We start from the raw sequence: 18,055 nt of genomic DNA, 5'->3' as shown, positions 1-18,055 counted from the left end.
TATTTTTCTGAATACATTTGGCAGGTAGACTTTGGGTGAACTAGGAAACTACAGCAAAGTGGTCAAGGGAAATTCAATACGTTAGAAATTGATTTGTCATAAGTAAAACCCATCTGATCTTAAGAAATGTAAGATTGGGGGCGCCTGGGTGGTTCAGTTGGTTAAGTGTCCAACTCTTGATTTTGGCTCAGGAAATGAGCTCACAAGTCATGAGTTCGAGCCCCCAATCAGGCTCTACACTGAGAGTGCAGAGCCTTCTTTGGGTTCTACCTCTCTCTCTCTCCTTCTCTGCTCTTCTCCCACTCACTCTGTCTCTGTATCAAATAAAGTAAAAAAAAAAATAAAGTTAAAAACAAAGAAATATAATGGGAATGCAAGCTGGTGTAGCCATTCTGGAAAACAGTATGGAGGTTCCTCAAAAAACTAAAAATAGAACTACCCTACGACCCAGCAATTGCACTACTAGGCATTTATCCATGGGATACAGGTGTGCTGTTTCGAAGGGACACATGCACCCCCATGTTTATAGTAGCACTATCAACAATAGCCAAAGTATGGAAAGAGCCCAAATGTCCATCGATGGATGAATGGATAAAGAAGATGTGGTATATATATACAATGGAGTACTACTTGGCAATCAAAAAGAATGAAATCTTGCCATTTGAAACTACGTGGATGGAACTGGAGGGTATTATGCTAAGTGAAATTAGTCAGAGAAAGACAAAAATCATAGGACTTCACTCATATGAGGACTTTAAGAGAGAAAACAGATGAACATAAGGGAAGGGAAACAAAAATAATATAAAAACAGGGAAGGGAGGGGCGCCTGGGTGGCGCAGTCGGTTAAGCGTCCGACTTCAGCCAGGTCAAGATCTCGCTGTCCGTGAGTTCGAGCCCCGCGTCAGGCTCTGGGCTGATGGCTCGGAGCCTGGAGCCTGTTTCCTATTCTGTGTCTCCCTCTCTCTCTGCCCCTCTCCCGTTCATGCTCTCTCTCTGTCCCAAAAATAAATAAAAAAACGTTGAAAAAAAAATTTAAAAAATAAAAATAAAAACGGGGAGGGGACAAAACAGAAGAAACTCAAATATGGAGAACAAACTGAGGGTTACTGGAGGGGCTGTGGGAAGGGGGATGGGCTAAATGGGTAAGGGGCACAAATGAATCTACTCCTGAAATCATTGTTGCACTATATGCTAATTTGGATGTAAATTTTAACAAATAAAAAAAAAGAAAGAAAGAAATATAAGATCGCCCAAGTCAGATAAAATGTAAAGAATTAGTCGTTTTGATAGGTGTACACAATAATAAAAAAAATACAAACCACACAGATGCTTGTGGTTCCACAGAACAATCCCGGATGTTTGAAAGAAGAGACAGGTGCACAGGGCTTGGTGTGAGACTGTGGCAATGTTAAAGATGTTGAATTTAATTTTGAAAATATTGTACTTTGGGTGCACATGCAAAAAGTAAAGGCCTTAAGCATTTGTTAGGATGGGATTGCAGACAAAAAGGCAAAGCTTAAATTGTACATTTTAGTCATATGCACAGAAGTGATAGGTTAACTTGTAGGAGACACACATGAGCATAGAGAGGCTGAGCTGAGGTCAAAGAGAAAGGATAACAGTAGAATTGGGGGTGGAAGGTGGACAAAGAGAGCAGGAAAAGAAAAGAATAGTATCCATTGGTGGAGAAGTAGAGAGAACAAGGTTGACAGGAAAGAGCTGTCATCAAGAAGAGATGGTCACCAGGGTCCACATGATATACCACCATCACTAGCAACACTTGACAAGACGCATGACTTTAATACAGTATGTTACAGATGGAAGATGGTTTGCAGAAGGAATGGTTTGGAAGCAGATCAGGACAGAAAGCACGATGATCTTATTCTAGGAATGGGCTTCCAAAGAAGATAAATATAATGGCCAGGATAAGCAGCAGATTGGGAAACCTAGGTGTGTCTGAGAAACAAGAGTCTGAATTTCCTTGGTTATTCTGATAAATACGGGAAGTATATTTTTAGAAAACAGACTTTGAATATTGAAAGTGAGAAAACAGCTTAAATATTAGTCACTTTAATTCCTTGTATTTTATATATTCCATTCTCATTTTATGTATTACCATAATGAGTCATGCTTATATCAAATATAAGACATGAGGTATTAAATTGGTAACGCTAGTTTCTTCCTTTTCTAAAAAGAATTCTGCACACATCTCCATCTCCCTTTTCTCTGATTTCTCAGCTTTCTTAGTGCGCATGGAAAGTGTAAATGTTTGTTTCTATTTTGTTAGTTTCATTGGTTTGCTGCCTACAAAGATAACATATTTGTTGTGAAAATGTCACTACAGAAAGGCTTAAAGAATAAATTTTTAAAATTTCTTGAAATGATGCTATTCAGAGATAACTAGTATTATTACTTTGATAAATCTCCTTCCAAAACTTTTTCTATGGATAGATGCATAGATCATATTTTATATTAAGGACATCATATTATTAATGTGGTTTTGCACCTACTTTTTTGCATCTAATAATATGTTGTGGATATTTTTTATGTCAATGAATAAAGGTATATAATATTCTTTTTCAATAGCAGTCATTATATGAAAATGCCATAATTAATTTAAGCCACCACCTGTTGCCAGACATTTAGACTCTTTCTAATTTTTCTGTGTAAGCAGCATTGCAGTGAACATTCCTATGGATACATTTTTGTGCACTTATTCAATTGACTGTCTTCTTTGAATAGATTCCTCCAAATGGGATTGTGGGTCAAAAGGTTATGCATATTTTATATTGTGATACATATTTACATATCGCCTCGGGTCCTTTAGAAGTGTTATACCAATTACACTTCTACCAATAACACCTACCAGTACCCAGAAAGTTCTTTTAAACGTCTTAAACATTTTTTTTTTTCATCTTCATTCAGGCTCATTTCCCTCACATACGAAATTAAAAGGATGAAATATATTAGTGGTTCTTAAACTTTTTACGATCTTAGGATCATTTCAGAATTTTTGAAAACTGTTGACCAGAAACTGGGACCGTTGTTCCAGAAAAACATACCTGTGCAAAAACACAGAAATTTTTACATACTATTTATGAGAATTCATAGATTATTTGAAATCAATTCACAGACTCTTTGGGATCTCACTCCATGAATCCAAGTGAAAAATCTCTGAAATGAGATGATTTTAAAGTTACTCTCTCTTTTTAACATACATGCATACACACACACACACACACACACACACACACACACACATTTCATATACATCATGCACATATCACACTCATGTGCACACAGAATTTTAATGAGTATTTGGAAAAACTTTGACACCTGCTTGATATAGAACCTAGTCTCATTGTGATCTGTGAAATCACTTGACTGGGTATAGCTATTGGAATGAATTTCTATTTATTTCAGGTTCTTCAATGGCGAGCCCACCAGGAAGAAGTAGCAAGACTGGAAATGGAAATTTCTGCCAGAAGAAGAGAAAAGGAGGAGGAGAGAGAGAAGCTATGGAAGAAGAAGGAATTGTTTCAAAGAGCAGAGAAGAAAAAGAAAGTATGTAATCTGCTATTGTTGTGAATGTGCAAATGAATGTTTAATTGCCTGATTGAGCTTTGAGTGATCTTGGTGTTTGGCATAGAATCATCATAGGTAGTTCTTAGATTCATGAGATTCTAATCTTGCTTCAGTTCATTTAAGCTTCAGAGGTTCATTGGACATGGAGGGGAATCCGCTTTACTGACCTGCATGAGCACAAGAAATTGTGATTAGAAGTAATGCTATAGGTAAAGACAAGACAGGGTTTGTGACTGCTGAGTCTTGTACTAACTAGGGATACGTGGGAGAGCATTTTGTTTGCAGTGCAGCAACTGACGGTCAAAGGTGTCTTTGCTGATAAAATACGTTGTACTAGGGTCAGAGCAACTCATGCAATACAAAAGGCCCTTTAAAGAATTTACTTCTTGTTTTATTATTTGTTATATTGTTTGTTTTTCATTTACTAACATAAATTCATGACTCTACTTTTGAGAAAACATTTGCTTCCCAGTTTTCAAAATACTAATCACAACACTTATTAACAGCTTTAAAACGATTGCCGACAATCTGTGGAAGAAAAAGTGTATTTGAGGCACGATTTTAAAAATATATTTGGGGTATTTATTTAGATATTTTTGTGTGTTTACACCTCAAACACTGATAAAAATAATCACATTAGTACTCATCACTTAGCACTGAGTTTACTCAGGATACTCAGGACCTCCCCAAAGTCAGTCTTGATCATAAATTTTATTTCTATCTTTCCAAGCCATCTATTGCTTTTAACATCTTTTAATACATAGTTTGTGACTTTTACATTTTCTTTTCATGAATACTCTCTTACTGTATCATTTTGCAGCATGTACTTCTTTATTTAACTCTACGTTTTTGAGATATAGCTATGTTAATAGGCAGAGACTTAGTTCACCCCTTTCTACTGCTACATGATATTTCACTATAGAATGAGGCTACCGTTTATCCCTTCTGTTAGTGGTTGACATTTACATTTCTAAAGTTTTGTTCTTGCACCTGTGCTGAAGCAGTCACTTGTCACATCAACTGGGGCACATGTGCACAGCTTTCTCTACAGTACACTGAGGAGGAGAATTAGGATTTCTATGCTTTCAGTTTTATATGCTTTTTTTTCTTTATAAGGTATTATAAATTTTCTTTTTGACTTTTGCCAATGTGATGAATATAAACAGTATCTTGGTGTCTTCAACTGGATTCTCCTGATCACTTGTGAGATTGAAAATTTCCTCATGTTTATTGGGTGATTTTCTTCCTTTGGGAATTGCTTATTAGTACTTTTTATCTACTTGTCTATTTTTCTTTATTAATCTGTAGAAGTTCTTTATAAGCTCTGGATATTATTGCTTTCCGTTTGTTATATAGGTTGCAAATTTATTTTCTTTCATTGGACATCTGCCTTTACATTTGGTCTGTAGTGTCTGTAGTTCATGGAAATTTAAAGTGATCAAGGAATCAAAGTTATTAAACTTTCTTTAAAAGATATTTTATTTTCTTTTTTATTTTTTGAGAGAGATAGCAAGAGATAGAAAGAGAGAGAATAGTAAGCAGGCTCCAAACTCAGCATGGAATCTCTTGCATGGCTTGATCCCATGCCCCGGGATCATGACCTGAGCCAAAAACAAGAGTCAGACACTCAACAGACTGAACCACCCAGATGCCCCTAAACTGTTTCTCTTTGTGAACTGTGTTTTCCTTATGAACCATGACCTGGTAGTGAGAACATCTCTACACAGTTTATGCTTCTGCTCAGGGCCCTACGCATTTTACTGGCTCAGGACCAGTGCATATATTAACTGTGAGATTTGGGACCAATTCTGTGAGGTTGGAGTGGCTGCTGACTTAGCACTCATGCACAGCACCAGCCTGGGTTCTGCTGCTGACCCCTTCCCTGCTCTGGTCCCAAGCAGAAAGTCAGCTCCCTTGTCACTTCTGGGGAGTGGTCCTGGTGTGTCTCAGTCCCATTTGGTGTTTGGACAAGTTCTACAGGACTTCTTGCTCTTTTTTAAGTGGCATGGTTCCAGCTCCTGTATATAAATCCCACACCTAATATTAAACACCCAACCACTAGCTCCTCAGGCCTGTTTCAGGCTCAATTCTGTCCAAGGGCCCCTTGGCTTTGGCTCCCTCTTATTGCTCTGACTTTATGTTCCGTCTTTATCTTCAGCACTGGGGCATTGTGTGTCTTTGTGTTATAGTTTTTCCCAAATTTCTATGTGTTTAAACTGGGAAAGGAGATTTCTTTAAAAAAATTTTTTTTTAATGTTTTAATTTATTTTTGAGAGAGATAGAGCACAAGTGGGGCAGTGGCAGAGAGAGGCAGACACAGAAGCTGAAGCAGGCTCCAGGCTCTGAGCTGTCAGCACAGAGTCAGACCCGGTCCTCAAACTCGTGAGCTGCGAGATTATGACCTGAGCTGAAGTCGGACGCTTAACCGACTGAGCCACCCAGAGGAACCAACTGAGCCCCTAAACTGGGAAAGGAGATTTCTTTTTTTTTTTTTCAATATATGAAATTTATTGTCAAATTGGTTTCCATACAACATCCAGTGCTCATCCCAAAAGGTGCCCTCCTCAATACCCATCACCCACCCTCCCCTCCCTCCCACCCCCCATCAACCCTCAGTTTGTTCTCAGTGTTTAACAGTCTCTTATGCTTTGGCTCTCTCCCACTCTAACCTCTTTTTTTTTTTTTCTTCCCCTCCCCCATGGGTTTCTGTTAAGTTTCTCAAGATCCACATAAGAGTGAAACCATATGGTATCTGTCTTTCTCTGTATGGCTTATTTCACTTAGCATCACACTCTCCAGTTCCATCCACGTTGCTACAAAAGGCCATATTTCATTCTTTCTCATTGCCACGTAGTATTCCATTGTGTATATAAACCACAATTTCTGGGAAAGGAGATTTCTATGTCAACTCAGACATACTGACCAAAGTTCTGGCTGCCTTTATATATACTACAAATCCAGACTCTCTTTGTTCTAACTGTTTTATATGCTGGAGACAAATTTTAGTTCTTTGGTGTTTAACAGCAGTTTGGCAGAAACCCTCCTATAGTTTCTCAAGTAAGAAGTTCCCCTGGCTTGAAGCTGACTGCTTTGTTAGCTGGTGCTCTGTTTTTCTCCATCCACCATCTTTCCTGCCTGGATTTCTCTTCTCATAAGTGAACAGCAGCAGAGATAGAGAAACAACTCCATGTATAAAACCCCACGTGAGGATTCTGAAGAACAGAGAATTCTCCTAATTTTTCTTCTCAGCAATTTGTCTGTTAGAGAATGATACTGTCTTTTTTTTTTTTTTTTATGATACTATCTTTTTGTGGAGTAACAATGTGTGTATCCAATGCCAAAGTTTACCATGGTAGGTGCCCAGTTCTTTTCAAACTGATCTTTAAATCTGTGCTTTAAAACTCGAGTTGAACAAAACATTCACAGTTTTCATAGTTTTATCCCAAGACTCAAGGAAAGTTTTGAGTCATAGGCTGTTAGGTGATAATGGTAATATTTCAGAAGCATCTCTTCACTTTTAAAATTATTGTCATGATAAAATCAAAAGATAAAGTCTTTCCATAAACTATCCCTAGGAGCTATTGTAAGAAACAAAATTACTGTGCTAGGTGAACCTTAAAGCGCCCGATATGTAATATTGGTCCCAGTGCTCCCCTTTCACTAGACGTGGCTCTTTGGGTGGCTTGGAGAACATAAAAACTACTCTGCATCACAGCATTTTAAGATGTTTTGTTGCTGCCTGGTGCCTGGTGTTCTATGGGATCAAAGCAAGGATAGTTTCAGCCTCACTCAAAACAGAGATTTCAACCAAGGCTCACATAAAAAGGAGACCTAGTCCTTCCTTAGTCTAGCATGTCACAATTCTCTCCCAGTGTGACCAGTTCCTAATCTATCATTGAAGCTCCCCACATTGTAGAGCTGAGGGATGGAGCATGATCAGGGAAGTCAGAATAACTTCACCAGCCATGGTCCACCAGCCCTGTGACCTTCTGCCTTACCTCAGAGATGTTTCTGGGGAGGAAGCTATCATTTTGTGATCTCGTAGCCTCAAGTGACATATCAGTAAATATCAATAGACTCAGCCTTCCATAAAAGCTTGGCATGTAGGTGGTTTCTGTTGTCCTCAGGTAATGTGGCAAATACTCAGAATTATATTCATCCCACAGGTAACCAGGGAAGAGGAGAAACAGTTCTAAAATAAAAGAAGGTAGGCTATCATAAACAGAATGTAGGCTAGAGGGCTAGAACACTGCTTCTCAGAAGATTCGAGAAGCTCTGTGCTTAGGAGGGAATCCAGAGTACCTTCTCAATTCAGATCAAGGCTATTCTCTCAGTGTGGGAGTCTGTGGGTTCTTATGAGAACAATTTATCATGAAATCTCTTTCCCAGTGTTTCTTAATCTAATAATATGCTGATCTAAAGAGCTACGAGTGGCAGGGGGTAGGGGGAAGGTAGACACAGAAGAATGATAAAAAAATAATAATAATTCCCAGACTATAAAATCTACTTCTTCAGGATTGTTGGGATATAAAGGGGCCAATGGATAATGGCCAATGGGCCTGTGACAGGCAGGCTCCTAAGATGGTCCCAGAGATTTTCTGCCCTCCTGGAATACATATCCTAATCACCAGGACAATAAATGCTGCAGGTTAGGTTATATTATATGGCACAACCTTGAGAAAGGAAAATGACCTGGATGGAGAGCAGAGTTTGAAAGTACCGAGTTTTCTTTGGTCACAAGAGGGGTTGGCAGAGATTTGAAGCATGAAAAGGACATGACTCAGCATTTTGGCTTGAAGATTGAGGGGGTCACATGGCAAGGAATGTGGGTGGACTCTAGGAGCCAAGAGTGGCCCTGGCTGACAGCCAGAAGGGAAATGGGAACCTGTAACCTATAGTCCTACAGCTATAAGGAACTGAATTCTGCCAAAAACAAGAATGAGCTTGAAAGCATATTTTTCTCGGGTCTCCTAGGTGGTTCAGTCGGTTAAGTGTCAGACTCTTAATTTTGGCTCAGGCATTATCTCATGGTTTGTGAGTTGGAGCCCTGCATTAGGCTCCATGCTGACAGTGCAGATTCTGTTTGGGATTCTCTTTCTCCCGTTCTCTCTGCCTATCCCCCACTCACACACGTGCTCTCTCACTCTTTCTCTCTCTCTCAAAAAACAAAAACATTGGGGCACCTGGGTGGCTTAGTCGGTTAATTGTCTGACTTCGGCTCAGGTCATGATCTCCTAGTTTGTGGGTTCAAGCTCTGTGTCGGGCCCTGTACTGACAGCTCAGGGCCTAGAGACTGCTTCAGATTCTGTGTCTCCCTCTCCCTCTGCCCCTCCCATGCTCATGCTCTGTCTGTCTCTCTCTCTCTCTCTCAAAAAATAAACATTAAAAAAATTTAAAAAAAAAAGCAAGCAAGCAAGCAAGAAAATATTGTTCTCTAAAGCTCCCAGATGAAAACTCAGTTTTGTCTACACCTTGATTTCAGTCTTGGGATGTCATGGGCAGAGAGCCCAGCCACAACATACTGGACTTCTGACTTATAGGAGTCTGAGCTCATAAGTGAGTGTTGTTTTAAGGTGCAAAATTGGTGGTTATTTGTTACACAACAACTTAAGAAAACTAGTACAGTTTTTGGTATTTAGAAGTGAATTGTTGCTATAACAAATACCTAAAAATGTGAAAGTAGCTTTGGAGTTGGCAAGTGGGAGGAAGCAGGAAGAATTTTGAAGAACATGATCGAAAAAAAGACAGGAATGCCTTGAACTGACGTAGCAGAAATGTGAATGTTAACGATGTGGCTGCTGAGTCTCAGAAGGAAGTGATGAGCATACTATTGAAAGCTGGAGAAAGGAGGATCACTGTTATGTGGTGGCAGGAATCAATTCTGTGCTGCAGTTAGTTAGAAAACTTTCCTGAGTAATGAACTTCATAGGTGATGAACTAAGAAGATTTCCGAAGTGTTGAAGATGTCACCTGGGTTTTTTTGCTACTTATAGTAAAAAGGAGAGATTTGATGGTTTGGGAAATTCTCAACCTATCTAAATGGCAAAAGACTCTAGACTTCAGAGATTATTGCTGTCATCATGCCATAGAGAAAAGGCTGAAAGTATGAATATACAACCCTTTGTTATAGCCTCGAAAAGATCACAGGGACAGAGTATTCAGTCATATAAAAGACCCTTCCAAGAGATTAAGGGTGTTTCTCATAGATCTTCTCAAACTAGAGAGCCTCTGGGAAGTTTAAGGGCAATTTCTCTCAGCCACCTCAAGGGAAAACCAAGGAAGAGAAAGGATTATCTTGAAAAGACCTGTCAGTGTGTGGCTTTTGTCTAATGGAGTGAATCCCCATAAAATCTGCAAAAGCTCATTTGTTTCTTGAGAAAATTTTATCAGAAACACTTCCAGCTTGGACTGAAAGAGAGTGAGTATGTAATGAAAGGAGGCTCATAGACCTCCTAAAATTCTAGTGGCAGGAAGCAGAAACTTGGAATTCCTAACACTTCTGGCGCTGGACCAAAGCCACCTACCTAGGGTCAGGAAAAGCTTCTCTTCACTTCTCACCATGTTATACATAGAGTAGTTGTATCAGTTCCCAGTAAGAAATATTGATGGTAAGATTGTGTATAAACTCAAAGGGGCCACTAAAGGTCCAATAGGACAATCATTCATCCATTTATTTATTTATTCAATAAGTATGTACCAAGCATCTTTAATATGACACATATTGTACCCAGTCCCGCACGCAATTATAAAATGTCGCCCCACTCAAACAGAAATTGCCCCTTTTCTGGTATCTTTTTAAAGGGATGTGTTTATGGAGTACTACATGGCAATGAGAAAGAATGAAATATGGCCCTTTGTAGCAATGTGGGTGGAACTGGAGAGTGTGATGCTAAGTGAAATAAGCCATACAGAGAAAGACAGATACCATATGTTTTCACTCTTATGTGGATCCTGAGAAACTTAACAGAAACCCATGGGGGAGGGGAAGGAAAAAAAAAAAAAAAGAGGTTAGAGTGGGAGAGAGCCAAAGCCTAAGAGACTGTTAAACACTGAGAACAAATTGAAGGTTGATGGGGGGTGGGAGGGAGGGGAGGGTGGGTGATGGGTATTGAGGAGGGCACCTTTTGGGATGAGCACTGGGTGTTGAATGGAAACCAATTTGACAATCAATTTCATATTAAAAAAAAAATAAAGGGATGTGTTTACCTGCCCCACCACAAAGATAATATGCAATTCTTGGTTAGGTCAGTAGAAGCTTTTACTACTAATAAAGAAGGGTTTATTTTAGCTCCAAACTTAATAAGTGTAACAAAAGGGCTAATAGAACAAAATTAAAAATACAAAATGGAGTGAACTATATAGAGTCTACAATTAGTTAAATTAAGCATGACTACATATAGTAAATTAAATATATATGCATATATACACAGTATTTACAAATGGGTATATTTGTGTACCCCCTCCCCCCCCCCCCACACACAATTATAGTGTGACTTTCCTGTCTCTCTCAGTGGGTAGCGATAGCTGAAGGAGATCAGGACAGTGCCTTTGCCCTCATTCATGCCTAGACCTCCTCTTCTATTATTTCCTGATCCTGTATCATCAAACCGTACTGTGGGCATCTATCCTCATGTGATGGCCCGTGCTACTCTGAATGCTTCCTAGTGTGCATCCTCTTATGCCAATGAAACTTATTAGTTTTGCTACAGTTGATCAAGGTCCAGGCCTTCGCATATGAACTTTTTGCCCTGACTGACTCTAGTAAGGTTCATCAACTATCCATTAATTTTTCTTTGTGTTTGGGTCTTTAATTGCTCCCGTATTCGTTTGCATACTGCACGATACAGAACTGTCCTATGCAATTTCCTTCAAATGCCTGTGACTGATTATCTTTCATTTCCAGTGAATGCTCCGCTATTGCAGAGGGAGGGGGATATAGATTTTGAGGATTTAGGTAGTGGAAAAAAGGACCTTTAAGATCAGAGCACTGCCTGGAAAACATCCCCTGACAGAGACACCTCTGAGATGGCACCTTGTAGTCTAGACCCTCTGTTTCTTCCAGGTCCTTTTGTCTCATGCTGCTCCTTCTCAACCTTGATGAAAGGAGTGGTGTGTGTGTGTGAGAGAGAGATTGTGATCTAAATGGATCCCACTTAGACTAAAATGACTTAAGCTATAAATATTGTAAATTTATGTAATATATCACTGAGGACTGACTGAGTTGTGAACATACAAAAAAAAACCCCACAGCATTCGGCAACATAGTAATGCAATGACGTTCAGTTGATTTAAAATGGGCTTACAGCACTCTTTACATTTTCATAAAATGGAGACTATGAAATATAAAAACTCATTGATGCCTTGGACCTTGGAAATATGTCTTTGAAATTCTCTGAACTCCAGTTTGATCTCTGCTGTAACTACACCCACCTAACTCTCTCACTGCAAACATCCACTTTTCAAAGGAACCACCTGCCACTAAAGCCAAACTATCCCCAGCTGGTTGAGTCCCAATCTGTTGAATTACTTCCCACCCTCAGTTTTGTGGTTCTCTCAATTACTAACTCCTAGAAGTGTGAAGTTTCAGTAAAAGTTTGAGGGGGTGTTTGTCTTTTAATTATTGTTTCTTTTATTTGGGAATCTGATGAACGTGGGAACTATCAAACCTAATGATAACTATCTCATAATATCCTAACTATTAGGATATTATAATTAAAAGGAGAAGATAGTTATATTTTATGTAAAAATGACTCCAAATAAACTGGGGGTCAGAGTTTATTTTCTGAAATTTTAATATTAGTCCTCTTTTTTATATGAAATTTATTGTCAAATTTGTTTCCATACAACACCCAGTGCTCATCCCAACAGGTGCCCTCCTCAATGCCCATCACCCACTTTCCCCTCCCTCCACCCTAATATTGGTCCTCTGAATAATATTGTTTAAGTAAAGAAAGTAATGTAATATGGGAGGTTTAATTTTCCAAAAGAAGTCAAGGATTATATAATTTAAAAATATTCATAACATTCCTTATTTTGTTATTAAAATTTAGAAATGAACATTAATGTAAGCTTATTAATTAATGGATTCTAACATTCTAATATGAGACTGAATATAGAGTCAACTCTCAGTATGAATCAACAGGTGGCATAAAGATAGGATGGTAGTCTAAGAACCTCAATTTTCTAGTGTCAACTGTCTTTTAAAAGTGAAAATTTCTAGGTGATGTCACCAGGATGGTGATCTAGTTTGTTCCTGATTTCATTCCCTCTCAGAAAAGGAACAACTGACTTATATTCCAGAACAAGACAGCACTGGGAGAATCCTAGAACATGGGGGTGAGGCTGAAACAGCCCCTAACACCAGAAACCATGACAGACTGCATTAGAGGGGTAAGAGAAGAGGCTACACATTGACACTGCATTGCCTCTCCCCCTATGACAGTGCAGCACCACACAGGTCTCCCTTGGGCCTCCAGTTTGTCTTTTGGAAAAAGGCCAGGGGGAGACAACCAGCCTCTCCCAGCATTGTGGGTCATTTTGTGGGAGCCCCTCCTCTGATCTCATACAACACGGATTGCAGGGAATCATCAGGGGCCCAGCCACTAGGCATCTGTGATGGAGAAGGTGTGTGTGTGTGTGGAGGGGGGATGGGCTTGCAGCAACCAGCACACAGACCTTGGCAGACTGAGTTCATATCTGCAGTGTCCACATTGTAATCCCAACCAGCAGTTTTACTCATCTGCAATACCAAACTGGGGGTGCAGATCTGTCTAATTTGGATCCTCAAATAAGGAGTTTTGCCAGTCCTAGAGCCTGGTCTGTTTATGCCCAGTCAGGGTGCTGAGTCACAGCCTCACCCCGTGGAAAGTATCTCCTAGTCCCATTTGACCAGATGGGATTATAACAACTTCTGGAAGCTGTGTGGTCCAGTGGCACTGAGAGGTGGGTGGAAAGAGCTGATAGCCCCCAGAGCAAAGCCAGTACAGAGCATGGAGCTTCCTGGGCTATGCACAGACATTGGGATTAATTTATAGACAAGTCTGAGGGTAACTACTGGACAGTCAGAACTAGAGGGTCTGTTTGGGCATTTGAGCGCCACCTGGAGTATCCCCTCCTTCTCACATTCAGGCAAGGGTGCTGAGACATAGCCCTACCTACTATGGAAAGTGTCTTCCAGCCTCATCTGCCCAGAAGGACTGGTGAAAACACCTGAGAGCTGTGTGGCCCAGTGGTATTTGAGTTGAGAGAAGGGCAGCAGAGCTGATAGTTCAGAGAACAAAGGCAGTAGCTAGGGAAACTGGGGTGGCGGTTGGCTTCAGTTAAGAAAACAAACAGAGATTTAGAACTCCTTCTCTCACTGTGCCAGGGAAGGGAATTTAATTCGTAGCCCTGCTTATCACTGAATATAACCTTCAGCCTGTACAACCAGGGAACTTAACCAGAGCACATAAGAAGCTGCATAGATGATTCAACAGCCCTACATGGAATGGCACCTGAACAGAGAGCACAGCCTGTGGCTTCCCTTATCTGCAGAGCAAACTGGTTGTCTCACTTGACCAGGGAATTCAATGCACAACCAAGCCTCATTTGGTTTCCCAAACAATAAGCTATACAGGCCCTGGGCCCTGTCCTACTGCCCTGCCAGTGCAGGGAGGCTAACTCATAGTTCCATCTATTACTGAATATTGTACCCAATCCTAACCATCTAGTAAGCCTGGCCAGAAAATTCAGACAACCATGGAGCCATCCTACAGCCACACTTGTATAGGGAACCAAGCCAGTAGTCCTATTTAAATGTTCTCAGCCAATAGCAACCCCCCACCCCAATCCCTGTCCTCAGAACTTGAACAATTCCCTCACACAAAAATAGCCCATAATATCAAACCCCACCTTCCCAAAGGCATTACTAGCAAACAGACTCAGAAACCCAAACTGAGCTGACTGGTGAAGAACTATCTCTGCCAAAGCAAACCTGTATAGTCTGCAACAGGAGCCCCATTACTAAAATGCATAAAAACCAACATAGGGAATCAGGGATTATGAAAAATCAGGTAAATATGACACCACCAAAAGAAACCAATAAAACTCTAAAGATAGGGAGATCTATGAACTCTCAGAAAAGAAATTCAGAATAACTCTCTTAAGGAAGTTTAGTGAAGTACAAGAAAACACAGACAACAAAACAACATTAGGAAAACGGTACATTAACAAGGATATAGCAACCATCAAAAACAAATAAACAAGCAGATAAACAAGCAAACAAAAAACCCACCCAAACTCAAACAAACAGAAATCCTAGAGCTGAAAATATAGCAACTGAATTGAAGAATTCAACAAGAGTTTCAGAAGTAGACTCAACTATTCAGAAGAAAGGTTCAGCAACTGAGAGGGTAGGACATTGAAAATTACCCAGTTAAAGGAGAAAAAGAAAAAAATGAAAAAGAGTATTAGAATATAAGGAGAAAAAGAAGTAAAAGTGTAGAATGTATCAATTCTATCGAAGTCGTCAGTTTAAAATAGGGTGTTATAAGTTTAATATATTTTATGTAAACCTCATTGTAACTGCAAAGGAAAATCTTGTAGTAATGACACAAAAGAATGTGAAAAAGAAATCAAAGAATATCAATACCAAAATACAGCAAAACTCAAAAAAATGAGGGTAAGAAACAAGGAACAATGGATCTACAAAATAACCAGAAAACGATTAACAAAATGGCCATCAATAGTAAGTTCTTACCTATCAAATATTTACTTTAAATTTAACAGATTAAACTCTCTAATCAAAAGATATATAATGACTGAGTGGATTTAACAAAAAAACAAAAACCCAGACCCAATAATATGCTGCCTACAAGAGACTCACTTCAGCTTTAAAGAGACACATAGACTGAGAGTGAAGGGGTGGATAGAGACATTTCAAGCAAATGATAACCAAAGCCAATCAGCCAAGCAACAACAACAACAACAAAAGATCAAAAACAAACAAAAAAACCCCAAAGTAGCTATACTCATATCTGATAAAATAGACTTTAAGCTAAAAATGATAAAAATAGACAAAGGTTATTATATAACGATAAAGTGTTCAAGACATCAAGATGATATAACAACTGTAAAAACGTAAATATTTACATGCCCAACATTGGAGCACCTAAATATGTAAAGCAAAAACTAATAAAGCTAAAAGGGGAAATAAACAGTAATGCAATAATAGTTGGGGACTTTAATACTCCACTCTAAACATAAGTAGATTTCCAAGCAAAATCAATAAGGAAACAGTGGATTTGCACAATACTATAGGACAAATGGACCTAGCAGACATATACAAAACATTCTATTCAACAGCAGAATACACATTCTTCTAAGAGCACATGGAACATTTTCTAAGATTGATCTTAAGTTAGGCCACAAAACAAGTTTTAGCAAATATAAGAAAGTCAAATATTAATAAAATGAAAGAAAAGGATTTTATGATCATTTCAATAGATGCATGAAAAACATTCAGCAAAATTCAACATACATTCATGATAAAAACTCTTAAATCAGGCAAAGAAAGAACGTATTTCAATATAATAAAGGCCATATGTTGGGATCTGTGCTGAGCATGGAGTCTTCTTGGGATTCTCTCTCACCCTCTCTTTCTGCCTCTCCCTCACTTATGCTGTCTTCAGAATAAAAAAGATTTTTTTAAAAAGGGGGCACCTGTGCGGCTCAGTTGGTTAAGCGTCCAATCCTTGATTTTGGCTCAGGTCATGATCTCATGGTCGTGAGATCGAGTCCCACATCAGCTTCTACACTGAGCATGGAGCCTGCTTGGGATTCTCTCTCTCCTTCTCTCTCTGTCTCTCCCCCACTCACACTATCTCTCTCTTAAAATAAATAAATAAACATTAAAAAAAGAGACAAGCCCATAGCTAACATCATACTCGATGGTGAAAGGATGACAGCTTTTTCTGTAACATCAGGAACAACACAGGATTCCCATTCTTGCAATTCTATTCAGCATAGTACTAGAGGTCCTAGGTAGGGCAACCAGGCAATGAAAGTGGAGAGAAGAGAAGGGAAGGGAAGAGAAGAAGGAGGGAAGGGTATCAGGATTGTAAAGGAAGAAGTAATAGTGTCTCCATTTGCAGACAACATAATTTTATATATAGAAAATCCTAGAGAATCAGCCAAAAAGTGTTAGATCTAATCATTGATTTTAGTAAAGTTGCAGGATACAAAATTAATACAAAAATTAATAGCATTTCTATACAGTAAAAATGAAAATTTTTAAAATGAAGAAATCAATCCCATTTACAGCAGCATCAAAAGCATCAAAAACTATAAAGTACTTAAGAACAAATATAAATGGGGTCCCCTGCATGGCTCAGTCAGTTAAGTGCCCAACTTTAGCTCAGGTCATAATTTCATGATTCATGAGTTTGAGTCCCATATCAGGGTTTCGGATCCTGTGTCCCCCTGTCTCTCTGCCCCTCCCCTGCTTGACCTTTCTCCCTGTCTCTCTAAAAATAAATAAATAAACTTAAAAAATAGAACAAATTTAGTTAAAGAGGTGAAATCTCTTCATACTAAAAATTACAAGACACTGATGAAATATATTGATGAAGACACAAATAAATGGAAACATATTTTGTGTTCATGGGTTGTAAGAAGTAATATTGTTGATATGTACTGAAAGCCATCTACAAATTCACTATCACTATCAAGAGTCTAATGGCATTTTTTACAGAAGTAGAAAAAACACTATTAAAATGTATATGGATCCACAAAAACCTTGAAGAGCCAAAGAAATCCTGAGAAAGAACAAAGAAAGAGGTATATAATACTTCTTGATTTCAAGCCATGCTATAAAGCTACAGTCATGAAAACAGTATGATACTGGCATAAAAACAGACAAATAGACTAATGGAACATAATAGAAAATTCAGAAATAAACTGAACCCTCAATGGTCAACTAATACTTGAGAAGAGAGCCAAGAATTCTCAATGGAGAAAATACAGTCTCCTCATTAAATGTAACTGGGATAATTGGATATTCACATGTAAAAGGAAGAAATTGGAACCATATCTTATACCACTCACCAAAATTAACTCAAAATGGATTAAAGACTTAAATATAAGATCTGAAACCATGAAACTCCTAGAAGGAAACGTAGGAACAAAGCTCCTTGACATGGGTCTTAGTAATGATTTTTCAGTGTGATACCTGAAGCTCAAAGCAACAAAATAAAAGATAAACAAGTGGGACTACATCTAACTAAAAAGCTTCTGCAATCAAAAGAAACAACCAACAAAGTGGGAAGACAACCTAAGTAATGGGAAAAAATATTTGCAAACCATACATTTGATGAGGGGTTAATATCCAAAATATATACAGAACTCATACAACTTAACAACAAAAACAAAACAACCCAATTTTAAAAATGGACAATTTTAAAGGATCTGAATAGACATTTCTCCAAAGAAGACA

The 18,055-nt window shown here is 38.7% G+C and overlaps 1 protein-coding gene across 1 annotated transcript in view; it reads left to right on the top strand.

Moving 5' to 3' along the window:
- Positions 1 to 18,055, top strand: part of CCDC148 (coiled-coil domain containing 148) — a 253,948-nt gene that overhangs the window by 154,201 nt on the left and 81,692 nt on the right. Inside the window, exon 11 of the mRNA XM_040475151.1 lies at positions 3,424 to 3,564. Coding sequence (XP_040331085.1) covers positions 3,424 to 3,564 — 141 coding nt within the window. The remainder of the gene's footprint in view (positions 1 to 3,423; positions 3,565 to 18,055) is intronic.

Source organism: Herpailurus yagouaroundi, unplaced genomic scaffold, assembly GCF_014898765.1.
Source record: "Herpailurus yagouaroundi ecotype Mexico unplaced genomic scaffold, PumYag 140, whole genome shotgun sequence".
NCBI lineage: Eukaryota > Metazoa > Chordata > Mammalia > Carnivora > Felidae > Herpailurus > Herpailurus yagouaroundi.
Note: the sequence above shows the minus strand (reverse complement) of the source record. Positions and strands in the feature narration are given on the sequence as shown.